The sequence below is a fragment of the Condylura cristata genome, unplaced genomic scaffold (assembly GCF_000260355.1).
Source record: "Condylura cristata isolate star-nosed mole 26May11 unplaced genomic scaffold, ConCri1.0 scaffold00013, whole genome shotgun sequence".
In the NCBI taxonomy this organism is placed as follows: Eukaryota; Metazoa; Chordata; class Mammalia; order Eulipotyphla; family Talpidae; genus Condylura; species Condylura cristata.
In genome coordinates this window covers 8,814,504-8,833,359 of record NW_004567114.1, presented here as the reverse complement: position 1 = coordinate 8,833,359, position 18,856 = coordinate 8,814,504, and the positions used below count along the sequence as shown (strand labels likewise).

The 18,856-nt window shown below is 42.5% G+C and overlaps 1 protein-coding gene across 2 annotated transcripts in view; it reads right to left on the bottom strand.

The window, feature by feature from the left end:
- The window catches only part of RPS6KA5 (ribosomal protein S6 kinase, 90kDa, polypeptide 5), a 92,319-nt gene that overhangs the window by 30,764 nt on the left and 42,699 nt on the right, over nucleotides 1–18,856 (bottom strand). For both annotated transcript variants that reach the window (XM_004681626.2, XM_012724645.1), the window contains 2 exons: nucleotides 6,570–6,653; nucleotides 4,688–4,791 (listed from right to left, as the gene is read on the bottom strand). In XM_004681626.2, the coding sequence (XP_004681683.1) occupies nucleotides 4,688–4,791; nucleotides 6,570–6,653 (188 nt within the window). The remainder of the gene's footprint in view (nucleotides 1–4,687; nucleotides 4,792–6,569; nucleotides 6,654–18,856) is intronic.

Below are 18,856 nucleotides of genomic sequence, written 5' to 3'. Positions count from 1 at the left end.
CCCATGGGATCATAGGTTAACACCAAGCTTTGAACAAAATTATTAACAGCATGACAGTATGGATAATTACTTGATTAAAGGGAAAGAACCCTACTTAAATTCTTGGAAAATGTCCTGGAGTTTTAAGATTTTAGACAATCTGACTCAGGTTATCTTTTTCTAAACAACTCTTTCCAACAACTGATTTAAAGGCATTTGAAATGATTTGAATCTGAACATCACTCATTCAGAATCTTCCTGCCACTGCAACCAGCGAAGTATTTTCTCAAGGCGACCTGAGGTGGAAACGAAAACTGTAAAAAGAAGCGTTAGTGTATGTGAAGGGCGAGGGGGACTTATGAGAGGGGCCACTTCAGGCTGAGCTTTGTGCTCTGTCGGGGGACGGGCCCGACATTGCAAGGGGACCCAACTTCTCAAGACTACGCCAAGGTTTCCTAAATTCTGGGGCCTTTTCAAATTGTAAAAAAGTTCATTAAAATAAGCAATGTCGGCCCTCCCTGGTGGCGCAGCGGGTTAAAGCACAGCACTAAGAAGATAAAGCCACTGCAGCATGAGTTTGATCCCCACCTGCCCAGGAGGTGACCACATGGGTCGGCAGACCTCTCCTGACCCGCCCGCTGCTCCCCTCAGCAGTGTGCTTCGTCAGTCGGCCTGTTCTGTTCTGTTCTGCTCCCCACTCTGTCTCTGGTGAAGCCTCTCAACCTGTGTCCCAGTTCTGTATGTATAAATAAATAAATCTTAAAAAAAAAAAAAAGCAATGTCATATTTAAAATTTTTTTCAGCAGGCCTGATTTTTTTTTTAAACAAACTGATTTTAATTATGATTTAAAAGAGAAGCAGCCACTTGACTTAGGTATTAGGTTGCTGGAACAGTGAGAAGTCAGTTACTCCTTGGCTGTCCTGTAAAGGGTGCGTGCGAAAGTCAAGTTTTACTGAGGTACATGATGTACAATCTATTTCCCACAAAGTGTTCGATCTGACCTGCTGAGATGCCGGCCAGTCAAGAAGGTGACCACGCCCTCCAGGGTTCCCTGTGTCCCTTCTGTCACGTCCCCTGCCTCCCCCGCAACCAAGTGCCCCCAACCAGGTCCTGAGCCAGCAGATAGACACAGTCTGCCAAGTGGAAGGGACGATTTATACTACTAATTTTTCCACAGCCTGTCCCCGAAGGGGCCTACAGCCATTACCAGAGTCACTGCGCATTAAGAAAAATCAGATAATCACAGCGCTCAGGGCCGGCCGGCCCCGGCTCTGAGCTGACACTGGTGTCCGGAGACACCAGATGTCACGCGGCCTGCGGCCCGAGCTGTGGTGGACGCGGCGGGCGGGCAGCAGTTCCAGCTCGGCGCCTCCTCGCACCGGGCTCCTGAGCCCAACCGCGGTTAGTCTCCCATTCCAGAACCTCTGGTGGAGCTGGAACGGACACACTGAGCAGCCAGCAGAGCCTCCGCCCTGGCCTGCGCAGCGAGAGCAATCACACGGAAGGACGAGTGGAAGCCATCAGGGCTTCCCATCACCCAGGCAGCGAGCGCCGCCATCAGGGACTTGAAAGAAGCAGGGTGCGATCGCCAGCAGGTGCCCCACACCCTTCGGCCTGCAGGGCAGTGAGCTGGGCCTTGAGCGGCAGAGCCCGCAGCTAGCTTAGCTGGTGGTGATGCCAGGGCAGCCAGCTTCACTGCTGTGAGTGAGCAAAGGAACACACTGGCTCTGCCTGATCTGCCTGCAATTTACTCTCGGGTTCCACCATGAACCCCCCAGAAGAGGGTGCTTTCAGCCAGCGATGCCAGCAGCGCCTCGTGCGGCCCCACTGACTCCATTAAAGAGCTTTCACATGAAGAATCTGCTTCCTTTGCCTCTGTGTGCATGGCTCCGAGTCCTTTTCACAGTGTGCGCCCCTTACCTGTCTGGGGTCCCTGTGACGCACGAACAGTATCAGTATTTAAGTTATGGGATTTCAAGAAGAATGAACATCACTCAAGGAGTTTATGAGGAAGGGCTGGTGAGTTCTGGTGAAGGAGGGACAGCTGTACTTCAGTAGGTGAGAATATGACCTTGCTACTGTCCTTACAGGAGGCCAAGTGTAGCTTAAGGAGAGGTCTGTGGTAGCCACGTTGACAAGGGGTGGACTTGGAATGGCTAATCTTAAATGCCACTGCCCTGGTCACAGAGAGTCTACATTAAGCATTGTTCTTGGCCTGTCTGTCGGTGTTTGCAAATGAGATTAGCAACTGAATCGGAATCTTCCTTCCCACTTGAGGTGCTGCTCAGTCCCCCCAGGGTCTGCACAGAAAAAGCAGGAGGCAGGACTAGTCCCTTGCTGCCTGGAACGCCGCCTCTTTCCTTGGACGGGGACCTACTGCCCTGGCTCCTCTCTGGCCTCCGACTACAGCAACACCCACTGGCCTCCTGGGTCCCCAGAGTGCAGCTAGCAGACCATGCGCCTCGCAACCTCCGTACCTGTGCAAGCTGGCTCCTCGTGTAAACCTCCCCAAATTCCTACACTAGACACAAGTATATCCTCCTGGCTCTGTGTGGAGACCCTGGACCCGTAACAGCCAGTCCCTGTTTGCTCAGCCACCCCGTGAGCTCACCATGGTTTCACAGCATGTCCCTGGTGACCAGCACATGGGTCATCTCTTCATGAACTTATTTACCATGTGTAGATCCTCTCTGGTGAACTGTCTGCTCAAAGCTTAAACTCACTTTAAGTAAGATTATTTTTCTTGAGTTTTGAGAGTTCTTTATATGTTCTGGATACATGATACATGATTTGCAAGTGTATCCCAGTCTAAGGCTTGTCTTTTCAATCTCTTAACAGTTTCTTATGAAGAACAGAAGAATTTAATTTTGATGAAGTCCAACATATCAGTTGTACATAAAAATATCCTTGCCTAATCCAGGTGATAGAGATTCTCCTTTATGTTTTCATCCAGAATTTTATAGTTTCAGGTATTACAATCAGGTGTATGATCCATTTTAGTTATTTTTCAGTATTATGACAGTTCATTTTCCCCACATGGGTAATCACTGGTCCCAGCACCATCTGTTGAAAAGACTGTCTACTCTCTACCGAAAGGACTTTGCATCCTTCTCAAGAGCAGTTGTCTCTGTAAATGCGTCTAGTTCTAGACTCAATTCTATTCTACTGATGATTTGGCTATTTGATATAAACACTACAGTGTCTAAATTCTGGTAGCTTACAAAAAGTTTTTGAATTCACTTTTCTTGTTTGCCCTTTTTGGTTTCTTTTGCGTTTTTTTTCCAATTTTTAACCTTACCTTCGTTTTTCCTTTAAAAAAAAAAAAATCCTGCGGGGCTTGTGACTGTGTTGAATGCAGAGGTCAGTTTGAGGAGAGATAACATCTACCCGGGGGTTCCTTCATTCTCCACACTCATGTGCTTCTCAGCCCTTACCTGAATGCTGGAGGGTCCCTTGTAAAGATCTCTGGACCCTCCTGCTCCGGCTTTCTCCTCGCTGACACTCAACTGCAAATCAGCTGCCTTGGCTTCCAGACTGTCAGCTCCACATCCTCACCTCAGTCTGGCTTTCCCTCCTTGCAGCTGGCCAGCTGGTCTCCCAGTGTTCACTGCCCTTCACCGCTAGATGGTCAGTATCTTCACAACTGTTCTGTCACGTTTTGCCCATTTAAAAAATTGTTTCAGGTGGGAAGTTAACCATGATCCCTGTTACTCCCTCTTGGTAGGAGGTGGAAGCCTCAGTTTTTAATTTTTAATGTCAAATCTGTTCTCAAAGTTACAGAATTCAAGTAAAAACAGGACAAAATCATAACTAGTAATTAGTAAATGTCTCACCACTGTTCATGAACTCATTTCATTCCACTAATACTGACTGAAATCTGGCAGTGGAGCAGTGTGGAGATCAAAGCCAGACGGGCTTCCCCTCAGAGCCCAGGTCGGCGCACAGGCGCAGCAATCCCCAAACACTGTAACGCTGCAACTGTGATGGCCGCCGTGAGTGAGAGGAGCGGAGCAGTATGGTAACCGACCCGGGGGTGAACGTTAGTCCACTGAAAATTTTATTCATTAAGACTATACCCATGAGTTGAAAATATGATCACTTTTCGTTATTTAAGATCACAAAGAAATATGAATACATTGCGGGGGGAAGTATCCACCACACACACTTCTCAGCAATGACTCACGTGCTGAGTAAACAGAACACGCTAAAGGCTTTGGAGCACACACACATTCGTGGTAACACTTCTACGGAACTTGGATCTAATCAGGCCCCAAAGCATAAAGATTATAGATCTGTATCTATTAAGTATACACAGAATTTACCAATTAAACATTATTATGTCTAGCTCTGTTAAAAAATTATTTTTTCGGCCCTCCCTGGTGACGCAGTGGGTTAAAGCACAGCACAAAGAAGCTTAAGCCACTTCCGCATGAGTTCGATTCCCACCTGCCCCAGACGTGACCACATGGCGCAGCAGACCTCTCCTGACCCGCCTGCTGCTCCCCTCAGCAGTATACCTTGTCGATCTGCCTGTTCTGCTCCCCACTCTGTCTCTGGTGAAGCCTCTCACCGCCCCTGAGCCTCTGGCCTGTACCCCAGTTCGGTATGCACAAATAAATAAATCTTAAAAAATAAAAATTTTTACATTTTCATCAGACTAGCTGCAGAAACTTGGCTAGTCCCTTCACTTATTTTGCTAAGTCTTACCTCGATATCTCAGCCTGGGAATTCTTCTCTCCATCCACAGTGAAAGGAGAGGCTCCAGTTAGCAGCTCATACATTAGCACACCCAAGCTCCACCAGTCAACTGCCTGCGAGACAACAATTTAATTTTATAGATTACAACACATACTTCAAAAAATTTTAAATAGAATAGCTTATCTTTTCATCATTTTGTGCCTCTTTCTATCTCAGTTGTAATCCCCGCGGGTTTCCCATCACCAAATCACCCGTGTGCCATCACCACAGTCCCAAGCACTTCCCTCCCTGCACCGTTTTTGATCCCATCCCCCACTCTACCCCCACAAAATGTCTCTGGCATATAGATGTTTATTATTATTATTATTTTCTCCCCTGGTCCTTTATGCTCCTGCTCTGAGTTAAACCATCTGGTATTTCTCTTTTTGGCTTATTTCATTAAGCATGATCTTTTCCCGCTCCATCCATGTTGCTGCAAAAGGCATGCAACCAACATATATTTTTGAAAGGACAAAATAAACACCTATTTGGAAAATACTTTAACAAAATAATTATATCATTTTCTGTGCAAGGAGTATTAACTTACTACATAGAAAATAGACATGAACAGGATGACTAGCTAGATAGCCTCAGGATAGAATTTAAACAGAGCAAAGTTAGTCAAGAGATTTAAAATTTAAATATTTAAAATATTTAAATTGTTTCCTAAAGAATGGTTTTATTTAAAATATTTTTTGCAAAATTTTAAATTTGAAGTAAATTCCTATAATTTTAAGTGTGAAATCTGTGGATTTAAGATGGTGGTGGTGGTGGGGGGTGGTGGTAGAGAGTGGAATAGAGCCATGTGGCCTGAAATCATGAGATGTGTTCTCCGTGGCAGGTGAGAACACGGGCCTCTTGCACACCTTATCTCATTTAATAACTCAACTATGGCAACGTATTCCGTGAAAGGTAAGGAACAATTTATTGACTGGCTTTATTCTCGACTGCAAGGTATAAAGAAATTCTGGAAGGACGGAAAGTTTTCTTACCTAAAAACTGGTTCTGCTAGGTCTCGGAAAGTAACATTCACAACTGCTACAAGTTCCTACCAAATTTCCCAATAGTTTCAAAGAATAACATGAAGCAGACCACACCAACAATTCAGCTCTTCCATTTACACAAGCAGCTTCACGGTCACTTGAGTCAGGACCCTCAGAATGTTCTGCTGTTGAGTCTGAAAGCTGCTCTTAATGGGAACAGGCCTACAATCAAGAGTCTTACAGGCCTGAAGCCAGTGCCACACAAACCTTTAGATGATGATTAGTCGTTAGCAAGGAGACTAAAGATTCTCCACAGTTACCTATTTGCACTGTGTGTGGATGCTGAGAGGGAATGAGGGAGACAGAACGATGGGGGTGGGGGGGAAGTCAAAATTCCTTGATAAAGCAAAAAGTTTAAGAAAAAAAACTGAGTAAATCTGTACCCTTTTAAAACTCAAGGAGAAAAAAATGTGACCTAGATTTTATAACCAACTACTTAGAAAGCCTCATGCACAGGAGAAGGTGAGGAGGAGAAAAGAGGAGGCCTTCAGAGGCCTCAGAGAAACAGACTTAGAGAATCTGGAAGGCAGAAATTTTTCCTTTATCCAAAATTTTTACAATGGCTATTGCTGGTGAAGAGGTGGTGACAAGTCTGCAGCATCTCCACAAAATTGAATGCACAAATTTTTATTGTTATTTCCTTCCAAAACACTAGCTATCATAATGTGTTCTGATATGCACAGGAGAGGAAAAAAATGCACACAAGACCTCACCAGAAAGAGGGCTCTGTGGAAGAGGCTGTACCTAAGTCATTAACTCTTACTGTACATGACAGAGAGAAATTTAAAAAGGTAAAAAACAGAGCATACCTTGTCATGCCCGGAATCGCCTCCTTTGACAATATCTGGTGCCATGTATTCAATAGTCCCACAGAAGGAATATGCTCTTTCAGCCTTCAATAATCAAACAAAAAGAGAGTTGATTTCAAGCTATCACAACAAATGATAGGAAAGTAAACACTCCATGCCAGCTGTCGAGATAAAGCACAGTAGCAAAATAGCGGTAAAATCAACATGACTCGGGATCTGCCCAGCTTACCAGGCTGGACCATTACTGATACACTATGGCCAGGGTAGGTGGCCTGACAGAAGATGGCTCATGCCTGAAACCCCATCACCCACCTGTCCACCCACCCATCCATTCATGAATCCATCCACTCTTATTTTCTCTGTGTGTATATATATATATTTTTCCTGTGTATATTTCATTATGATTTCTTTAACCAGTATTTTTATAAAAATATAAATAGCTCTTGTAGATTAATAAGGACTAACACTTTCGTATGGATGACTTTATTCCCACGTAGGCCAGTTGGGAAATCAGTGGGAAACTTGAAGGGGAAGGAAGACCAAATGCTAAAAAGGGGAACAGGAAACCCAAAGACGAGAAAGAGTGAAAGGGTTTCCGCTATATCACCTTGTCTTTTGGCACTGTCAACAGCAATGTTTAATGATGCTGAGCACAACCACCTCTAAATGAAGGTTGTGTCTTAAAGACAATGTTCTCTTTTGTAGAACTTTCACAGTGGAAAAGGGCTAATTTAAATTAATTTAATAACAGACTGAAAATTAACTGAATAAACAACTGATTTTTAAAATGTTGCATTAAGCCTGTTCAAGTAATAGAATAAATATCAACTTGTTATGCAGACACATTAAATAGGGAAAAGCTGAACACTCTTTAATAATGTACATTTATTTGCATAACTCTATTTGAAACTTATAAAGGCTCTTTGGTGCCACTAAAATTTTGTTTTGATTATGTTAGAGAAAGCTTTTCAATTCAGACTTTACTTTTATTGCACTTGGAAGGATTCACGAAAGGTAAATATTTCTCCTATTTACCATGTAAATAACACTACTCTAACAATGTTACAGAAATTGTAGAAGTCCCCTACTTTATTGGCTAAAGCTAAACAAGCCCACAGAAAAAATGAAAAAATGGAAGTGATGAATTAATTTTGACATCGTGGTAATGAATCAAAACTACCTAATTTAAAATATATATATATAAATAAAATAAATTAACATGGCTTATGATTAACTTTTTTAAAAAAGATGTATTAATTTATGTACACAGAACTGGGGTACAGGCCTGAGGTGCAGGGAGTGAGAGGATTCACCAGAGATGGATTTGGGAGCTGACACTGCTGAGGGGAGCAGAGGGCAGGTCAGGAGAGGTCTGCCACGCCATGTGAGTCACCTTCCTGGTTGGGGACTGAACTTGTGGTGCAGTGACTGTGGATGGCTTCAAAATGCTGTTCTTTAACCCACTGGGCATCATGGAGGGCCCTTAATTTCTTTTTATGTTACACTATTCAAGATTACTATTCTAGAAACTAAAAGAAATAATTGAATTATGCTTCAGTTTCAATTCAGAAAACAATTCAGAAAATTGTTTCTTGTTAGTTGGCAGAATGTCATTGAATAAGCTAATATAAAATTATATGTCAAATATCATTTTCTTTCTGCTTCATCATTTTAGTACCAAAGGCTGACTTTGTATCAAACCTCCAGAAAGATTAAAGCCAAGTAAAACTGCTTTTATATAAATTTGTGTATAAGAGATAATAAATTTTTAACATTTTTTAAGAATGCTTAGACAAAAAAAAAAGTAAGAATTAGGAAGCATTCATATGTTCACTGAATTAATAAAAAGAAATACTAACAAATTTACTTTTAAAACAAGTTCAAACTTTTAAATTAACATTGTTTATTATACAACAGCCCTTTCTGAATATTAAGTAAACATCACTGTATATCCGATTATGTAGAAATATACTAAAATTTCTAAGTCATAGAATTTATCATCTTATTTCATCTTAAAAGATTATATCCTATATAAAGCTGAGATATATTCAGAAAACTAAATGTGCTTTTCTAAATTGGCTTATGATTGGTTTAAATTACTGAAATCCTGTTCATCTGCCTAGGAAAGAGTGTGTTATCTAGATCTATACTGAAGACCTTGCAAAATTTCTACCAAACAGACTGATGAGGTATGACAGAGGAGGGGTTTGGTGCAAGCAGGAAAGATTTCAAAGTAGTATGAAATGGACTATAATATACAAAGTCTAGGATAACCCAGCTAAATTAGATTATATTATGATTTTGGTTTATTATTTGTTCAAAATACCTCTACAACATTATTTACAACAACGAGACCAATGAGTTTAGGAAATTTAAATGATAATTTCCTTGAATGTGAAAACAGCAGAAGCAGCAAGTGCGTACGACCCTGACAAGGGATCTGGAGTAATCTGTGCTTATGTGATCATGACCCAGGAGGCTTTGCTGTTCCTTAAGAGAGATGAGTCAGGTAACACTGGGCCAGCAACTGGTTTCTTTCTAAGGAAGACTCTAAACAGGATCTTAACTGCCAACTCTTGCATTTTCCAAAAAACAGCTAGATCAAGTCATTCCTAGCACACGTTAATGTCTCATCCTGATCTTATTGCATATAACAGGTGAATTTGTGAATTAAATGCAGAATTAACAATGAAAAGCTTTGTCCCAATCTGTATTTTTTTTCTACCTAATTTTGACAACTCCTCACAACAAATATTGAGAAGATATGATTTTGTAAAACAGGTCAATATTGCACTGTTAATCATCCAAGACTGAGTGCAAAGGAAACGGTAACGGCGCCATCTCAAGATGTCAGCCACAAGTTGCTACCACAGGGCAGCACGTGGCCCCTGAGCTCAGCGAACCCAGGGTTTGAGTTTAATACACATGTGAGGACTAACGATGAAACCCTCAGCTGCAACGAAGTGGATTGGAATGACCACTCTTGTACAGACGCTGGAAGTTAATTAAGCAAACTGAGGTCTCAGGGAAAACAAAGTGAATTCACTCATTAACTCATTCACTCATTAGACTTGTCTGGCCCTGGTTTTAAAAACAAATCAACAAATATTCCTCTTAGTAAATCAAATCCCTAGGCTGTGCTTCTTGCAGATGTGGGGCCTGACTACTCTCCCCTAGGGCGTGGCGGTGTGGAAGCACTCCGGCCCGACACGCCAGAGATGCAGCAGCCAGAGGAGCTCCTAAGGCACGGCTGGCCCAGGAGTCCCGCAGACAGGCCTGGCGTCCCAGAGCGCACTAGGCTCTGCCGAGAAACAAACAGAAGGGTCACCTGCAATACCAGGACCACAGTCCACAGCAGAGCAGTGTGTTGTGACATATAAAAGATATAAGGGAAGGAAAATAACCAGAAAACAATGTAGCAGCGATTATCTATACAGTCTAAAAAATGACACAAATAGCTTAAGTTATAATGTTTCTAATGTTCCTTAGCAGCCGTGACAATCATAACACAGTGGTTAAGTTTTGAGTTTGTTAAACAGTTAGTAGATAAGTTAAAAATTTCAGGGTAATGACCTAATATAGAAATAGAAATAGTATACACATATATAACTTCTACAGGCCATAGGAGTAAATGAAATATGAAATCTTAGTAATTTAACAGAAGATTTAGGAAATGGAGGGAGCAAAGGAAACTATCATAAAGGAAGCACACAGCAAGATCAGAAAAATAAATAAAAATAGGTCAGTAATCACCATATACAGATTTAATCTACCAAGTAAAAGACAGAAACTCTGGATCAAAAACAAAATCCAACTATATTATTATTTACAAAAGGTGCACTTAAGCCATAATGACAAAGAAATACTGAAGATAAAGAGATGGAGAAAGATCTACCAGACCAGATCCAGCTAACAGAAGACTGAAATATCTATACTAATAGCTGAAAAAAAAATGAACTTTAAGGCAAACAATATTATTTAACTTAACATAATAATAAAAGAAACATTTCACTATGGAGGTAACACTACTCCAAGATTGAATTCCCTCAAAAAACTCTGAAGCACCTAAAACTATATAAAGCAAAAATAGATCTTCAAGAAGAAATAAGTCCACACTCAGGCAAATGCAATTTTAGAGAGAAAATTATAGGCAGCTTAAGTAAAACCCTAAAAAAAGTAATAGGAAAATTCCAACAATGTACAAAAAAATACATATGGAAAGTTTGTCCCAAGGACCAAAAGATGATTTAACACTAAAAAAGAAAAAAATTCTGTCGATGTAACTTGTACAATTAAATGATTAAAAGGTAAACAATCATAAGAACTGCTTGATATCAATAAACAATTAGAAACTAAGAGTCTGATTTATCCAAAAACCTGAGGCAAATTACTAGACTGCCAAAAGCCTACAATTTAAAATTTGGGAGAGTAAGAAAGCCAAATGGACCCCACCACCTACCTCAAACACACAATTAGTGTCAGAATTGAGGATAAATAGGGTGCTGTTAATTACTGATAGGGATTCTGATGTTTTCTTTTAATATAGTCATCTACATAAAAAATCCAAATGACTGTAAGGGAGGGTAACTAATATAAATTCAGCAACACTGTTATGCACACACACAACAATTAAAAAAATATATAATATTTTAATAGACATTATTTTGAAGATTACATACAGGTAGCACAAGAAAAGATCCTCAGTAGGGTGCCATACCCCAAAAAGCAGAAAAAACAGGCAGAGTGAGGGTGTGGAAACACTGGAATCCTGAGCATGACTGGCGGGAAACAGAGTGGTATAGCCACTGGCGGAACAGCACAGCACATTCTAGAAACAGAAGTGTCGCATGACGCGGCAATCTCAGTAGACGGGTATATCCCGAAGAAGTGAAAGTAGGATCTCAAAGAGCCACTGTGCACCCATGTTTACTACAGCATTTTCACAATACCACCAAGTGGAGGGGCCCAAATGTCCCAAGCAGATGAGGAAATATACACAAAATGCGCTATCGCCACAATACGGCATTCGTCAGCTTTGAAAAAGAAGGAAATTCCACCACGGCGACCTGTGCCTAGAGCCACCGCAGCATCAGAACGAACAACTGATGTCAGTTTACTCGCAACCGGGGCCTCCAGGGGGCCTCTCAGAGTGCCGGAGCACACTCATTCCCTCCTCAGTCAGTCTCCCCAGTCTGCTGGTGACTTTATACTTTCTCCTTCCCCCCCAACCTCCACTGTCTCCTTCCTCTGCCCATTCTAAGAGAAAACAGAAGCCATCATAAGCTTCCCTGGCCTCTTCTTGCCAGCCACCCTCTCTGGCTCATCTTTGGTCTCGCGCACAGCTAGGGCCGCTTCTCCACAATGCACTGGCTCTCACTCCGCTCCCGGCACTGCTTCAGCAATCCCCCCTCACCCCCCCCCCCCATTCTGTCTACCGCTTCCCTTTCCGGACAGCATGTGACACCTGGCATGTCTCCTGTCTTTAAAAAAAAAAAAAAAAAGGACCTCAGGACGTCACTTCATCCTCTGCCCAGCCTCCCCGCACACAATTTCACCTCCTTTTTACAGAACACCCTGCTGTCCGCACTTAAAGAAGACAGTATATTCTCATTCTGTTTCTTTAGGTTTGAGCTTCCTTGAGCTAACGTCATGCTGGAATGGCCCAGGTTAGAGCGCCGTCTGCTTTTTCTACTCTATCTGTACTTACTCTGTTGATATTCTCATTCATTTTCACAACTTAAAATTTTACTTCCATTGGCAAATGCCACATTTGTATCTCTGGGAGAGATCTCTCTCCCAAATTCCAGACTCACTTATCCTGCTGCCATCCACCCGCTCTGCACGTCTGACAGATGACTCAAGCGCAACCTGTTCTGCTCATGCCTCCCCCAGCTGGCCCGACCCTTCCCATCAACAGGCCACCCCATGTCGGCTCAGCCAGCATCACCCTTCCAGCCCTGTGGCTACAAACTCTGGCGCTGCCCTAGCGCCTCTTCATCTCTCGCACCCCGCGTCCAACCCATCAAGAAATTTCATTGCCTCTAATGTCAAAATACATCTAGAACCTGACTACTTTTTACCACCCACTCTGCAACTCCATGGTAACTAAATGGTGCTGCTACACCAATACCATCTCTTTCTGGAACTACTGTGACTTTGTCTGTCAAGACTGGTCCCACCACAGGGTGTCATGCATGATAAACAGAACCACCCTTCTAAAATGAGACGCCTCTCTTCTGCTCACCACTCTCCAAAGGCTCCCCGCTTGGTTCGGAGAAGCCAGAGTCCCTCCATGCGCCCCGTATTCTGGAGGGCCTATCCAGCCCTCCTTCCGCACGATCACCGCCATCCACACCCCTACTCCGAGCAGCTCTCCTGTCGCTCCTCTGTACACTCACTCCGACCGCCTCCCTGTTCCAGACATATTTACACCTTCCGATCTTCACACTGGCCGATCCTCTGGTGCTAGTTTCCTTTCCCAGGATACCGCTCCGCTCAAGCTCTTCCTCCCTTCATGTCTCCGCTCACTGGTCACCTTTTCAGGGAGGTCCTTCTTGATGACCTGATTTAAACGTGTAATCTCTTCTCGGCTGGTACTTCCTAGCCCTCTTTCCGACTACACTTGTCTCCTTGCAACCTAACTACTCTCCAACAGAGTCCTTATTTTCCTCATTTACTTGGCAACGCCTGCTTGCCCGCCTAGAGGGAAGATCTTTGTTTTTTTCATTGCCAGATTCCAACACCTCGCTGGAACAGTGCCTGGACAGTGGCCACCCCACAAATGCTGCGTGAGTGGGGAAGCCTGCACAATGTTCTTGACCGCACGTGTGAGCAGCTGGGTGCACGGATTCCATCACTTTCCATGTTTTCATTATATTTGAAATATTTTCTAAAAATTGTAAAGGCATATGGGGAATACACACACTTTATTAATCCAAAAACGCAATCCAGGAAATCTTTTGCTAAGTTCTTCTATGGACTTGAAAGTCCCTGACACTAAGCATTGTTTTAAATTATGTTCATGTCTTTGCTAGAAAATAGATAAAAATAAACTCTGAGTGACAAACATAGTTTTCAAGTCCATAAATACATATGTAATATTATTGAATAAATGTCATACATAATAGAAGTTTCTGTGAAAAGAATCTCAATTCAAACATTGTCCTTGTTTGCTTTATGAACATTAAATCTTTGTATGCTGGGTTTTGCTTGAAAAAAGAAATAGTATTTTGGATAAGTCTTACCGAGCATAAGCCCGACCATAAGCAAAGCTGAGAAGGCATGTGGGAGGCAGGCCCTGAGAGGGAAGCCACCTGTGTCCTCCTCTCTCACCTCCTGACCAAAGGCAGGAGGCATCTACTCTGCTCTGGCCGGAAAAACTACAAATGGCTGAAGGGAGCGTGTTAGAGAGTAAGTACTGTGTAATGTTGTCTGAGTAGTGGAAAAACCAGGGCAACAGAATAACACTTTAATTTCTGGGTCTTCTGCTTTTCAAGGCTTTCAACTCAGTGTCTGCCTTATGTTAACTCCAACTGTCCGGAGTCACTGACTTTGGCATATGACCGATATGATTATTTACAGAGACCTAAGAGGTCCGTTAGAAGCACATGCAAATAAAGAAAAAAAATAAATAAATGGTACGTCCTACAACTCAAGCAGGAAGGGGCATGAGGTGATGCAGAAGCTAACTGAGAGCTGGGCTTCTGCTTCCTACTGCCGACAAACTCTGCGTGGATCCTAGACCTTGCTGAGGCATTAGAGATTTGCGTCCTAACAGCAGAAATCGGCAAAATGACGTTATGGACTAGTGTGTATAATGGAATGATGTCACTTGAAACTTTCCTATAAATACGAAATAAAGGGAGAATGAATAAAGATTTTCATTCATGGTTTTGATTTTGCTGGCAGTGATGTGAAATCTGAATATTATCTCCTAGAAGTATAGGTTGAAATTTACATGGCACTTCCTGCTTCCCAAGCCCTTTCCTGAGCACCGGCTCACGGTATCCACAGCACAGTCCTGCAAACGGGGCCCTGGAAGCATGGCTTTACAGTTGAAGAGAGGACCCAGAGGGTCAGTGACGAAGACCTGTCTTCAGCAACACTCAGCAAGAACTGGGGATCGGGAAAGGATCTTCTAACTGAAATACGTTTTCTTTCTACCTCGCGAAATGCCTCTTGTATATCCAAAGAATGGATGAGCAACATTTTCTAAACTGAGTTAAGGTTACACTTGTTGACTTCTGGAACGAGAAAAGTCAGCAGCCCACAGACCTTTCCTTTATAAGTGGAGCCACCCTAGCAGTGTGCGGTAACTGAATTAGCACCTGCCTTATGTGGGGATGATGTTTTCTTCTAGCTTAGTTACCTATGCGCAATTCATGTCATTAGTCTGTTGCCAAAAATTTGAAATAACAGAGAATGCATATAAATCATATAAATTGTGCATATTTTAAGTCATGTTATGCTAAATTATGGAAACAGAATGCACATAACATATTTAAGTACAGTGTAACTAACACAGGAATGCATCATTTTGACAGCTTACAAGTAAGAACAGGTGCCTTAAAAAAATGTCTGAAGTCTTCAACATTAGCATAATATATCTAGGACCTAGTAATTATCTGATTCAAGTAAGAATTCAACAAATGTTTGTTAAACTATATCATCAAAGCAATTCTATAAAGACATATATACCCTGTAGCTATTTCACATTTTTTTCCTTTATTCTCAGGATCTCAAGGATTTTAAAAATTCTATGGTTTAGAAAAGGACCTATTAATAAAAGTGTCTAATTTTTCAGTGTGATCATTATATACAATGTAGCACTTCTAAAATCAGTTTTATCCTTATATAATGCAGGCTGTCAAACTATAATCTAGAAATAAATTCTGAATACATGACTAGTACCTCTGGAATAATGGTTCACGAGGGCAAGGGATTTGTTAAGTAAACCACTGTATTTACAGAGTCTAGTAGAATGCTTGGCACACGGTAGGCACTCAATAAACATGTGTTGAATTATCAGTGACTATAGAGAGAGATGATTATACCAGGAACTTCAAACATCTAGAAAAAGAAAATTCCTGAAAATAGAAATGCACTTCTCAGTCCAAATGAGACCACGATTTGTAATCCATAAAACTGCAAAATACTGGAAGAAAAATAGATTTCATTCAATTTTGGAAATGCTGAGCTTGAGGAGACTGGGTGAGTCGACTGGAATAGACTGCAGACATCTCAGGGTCTGGGGCCAGCCGAGGTCAGGGTTGGCCATGGCTACTCGGGCATTATTAGCCTATGGGGACACAGTATAGCTTAAAAGGAGAAGAGGGCCCAGGCCTGAACTGTGATTAAGTAGAAGAGAAAGAACTTGTGAAAGACAAATGAAGACGAGAAGGAAAGCCAGGTGTGGACGTCGCAGAAGCCAAAGTGAGAGAGGCTTCCAGTCCAACACTCCCAGCGAGCGCAGAGGAGAGGACTGAAAGCATCTACCCCTGCGGTGAGCAGCGACCTGGCCGGAGGAGAGTCAGGTAGCTGGTAGGCCTGACTCTGGGGAAGAAGAGGGCGTGGCAAGGAAAAGCAGAGAGAGGACGGAAACTGGGAGAAGAGCAGGACAGTGGCCAGAGGATGGGGATGCTGAGGTTTTCCTTTCTTTGTATTCACCTGTATCTCCTTCTGTCGGTCCATTCCTCCTTCCCGCCATTTTTAAATTTTAAGACAGGAAAGAAGAGGTTAGGCATATTTAAATGATGACAGAAAGGGTCCAAGAGGAAAAGGAAGAGGCTGAAAGGATATCAGTTTGTAGTAATTTATCCATCCATCCATGCACCCACCCAACCTACCCACCATTATCCATCCTGAACTGGATACCACGGAGGCAGAACAGGAATGGGGGACAAGAAACTCACTTCAAGGAAGACATTTTGATAGAAGTGAATTGGACTGACATGTGAAACCAGAAAGGTCTCAAAACAGAAATTGTTTGATGGGATAGCGTTCAGGTGGAAAGGGGCCAAGTCGGGGAACTCGTGAAGCAGGTGCTGGACCAATCAAGGTGCACAGGATCATCAGATCAAGGTTTAGGGAGTCCTCAAAGGCTAACTATTCCTTGGCCTGAGAGTTAAAGCTGAAGCCTGGCACAGCAGCCAGTTCTCTAGCACTAAGAAAGAGTCAGAAGGAGCTGGAGTCTAAGGGGAAAAGCAAGATGAAATGGCAAAGCTTTACAACAAACAGCTGAATACACACAGCTGTGCTAAGCAAGCTAGACTGTATCTAGTGATTAATAAGGAGATATATAAATACTTCCCCCAAGTTTCATTTTGGTGCCTAAACAACGAAGTGCTCAGGAATTCTGGCTTCTAATGAGAACCCCCTCCTGCCCCGTGAGGGGTAGCTGTTGACATGACCAGCAGAAAATACAAGCTTTTTCTCTCATGAGGAAGGACCCAACATTTCTGACTAATTTGCCCTACTGTATTAAAACCTAGTAACTCTGACTGATGTTTGTTTTGGTTTGTTTATTTCTGTTTCAGTTGTGAACATTTGCTGTTCTCCAGAGCCAAAATCCTCTCTGCCCTTTGCCAACTCATCAGCCACACGTTGTCCATAAGTAGGGGATTTGCAGGTAGCTTGCTGCAGGGAGGTGTTACCAGAGCCCAACCTTTTCCAGCACATAAAGGGTTTGCCACAAGTGTAGGCGGGGTGCATGAGCAGGTCAATGAGCTGTCTATGGCGTGAGGCAAAGGCGAGCTTCCCTGTCAATGAGCAGGTCTATGGCGTGAGGCAAAGGCGAGCTTCCCCGTCTTTCCACGCCAGGGCAGTCTGCTGAGGCCCGCTGACCCCCTCCCAGAAGAGCGTTTTTAAAAACACAGAGCGACAGAGGACAGCAATTAAATCAAATTATATTTACCAAAGAGCGACATATCGCAAACACCCTGCGGCACCCAACAGGGGCTCCCCAACGGGGCTTCTCTGTGTGATCTGCTGGGCCACCTCACCGGCAAAGCTGCTGACTGCCAGCCCCTGTGACTTGTTGATTTTCAGCTTCTAGAGAGAAATCCTCTCAGCTCCAGTCTGGACCGTCAATGCTCCCAGGGTGACGTGGCAGAGAGAGCCGAGGGGCTCCAGGGTTCAGCGTGCCACTTGTGAGGTCTCCCCCTTCGCTGGTCCCAATCCACTGTCCACTTACCTTCCAGTCTCCCAGGGGGCCTGCGGGCACAGGCTCCGTGTGACCGTCAGAGAAGCCCCTCTGCTGGCCTGTGTTACCTGCACTAGTACTGTGAGGGAGGCTGGGCGCTCCCAATCCTCAGCCACTCTGGGGGCCAAAGGTGTAAATTAGCCTGTGCTGGGACCTCTCTGTTACTGGCTCAGGCTGCAGCTATTCCAGAAGCTAGATCACTTATAGTTAGCATTCCTGCTGTCCTTCCAAAGATCAGATTGCTGTTTTCCTCTCTTCCCGGTGTGCATGCCTGCTCTGTCCTACTTTTACAGTGGGGTTTGTAAGGAAGCAACAGCAAGTATATTTAATTCATCACATTTTATTAAATGTGCCAGTAAAATTTTTACAAAGGTGCAAAGTTTTAAAATCAAATTTTCAAACTAACAGCTCAAAAAATCATCTGTTTTCTAACTACAGTCCATCAAAGAATCAATATACTGTAATCACCAGTTTCATGAAGGCAGAAATCATTTCCACTTTATTCACTATGGAATTATCCAGCATCAAGCATAGTAAAGGTCATCAATAAATATTTATTTAAAAGTAACTTAAATGTAAAGAGATACAATGAAAAATTATGGTCTTTAGTTTTATAATTTCAGCACTTACCCAACTCACCTAAGAATGCCAAATGTTGCTTTGTCAATATTTCAAAAAGTAAACATCTAAGATACATATAATTTGAAATCTAAGTATGACATATATTTCAACAACAAAGTACTTTACTATAATAATTTTATTGTGATTCTGTTTTATCTAACAATAATTTCCTGGATACACATGAATCAGCATTCAAGTTTACTTGCTTATCTTGAACAACTAGTTAATATAAGAATATAATTTTTATGACAAATGCTTTGTCAACAGAATTTAATTACTACTAATCGAGGTACAATTTTAAATGTCATTAAATGCATCTGTAATATTAAAAAAATTATAAACATTACTGAAAATGCAAAAAGGCATTGTATTTAAGGCCATAACAAATGTTACTATACTTAAGTTCCTACTGAGGAAAACCCATCAAAATTATGGGCCCTCCCTGGTGGCGCAGCGGATTAAAGCA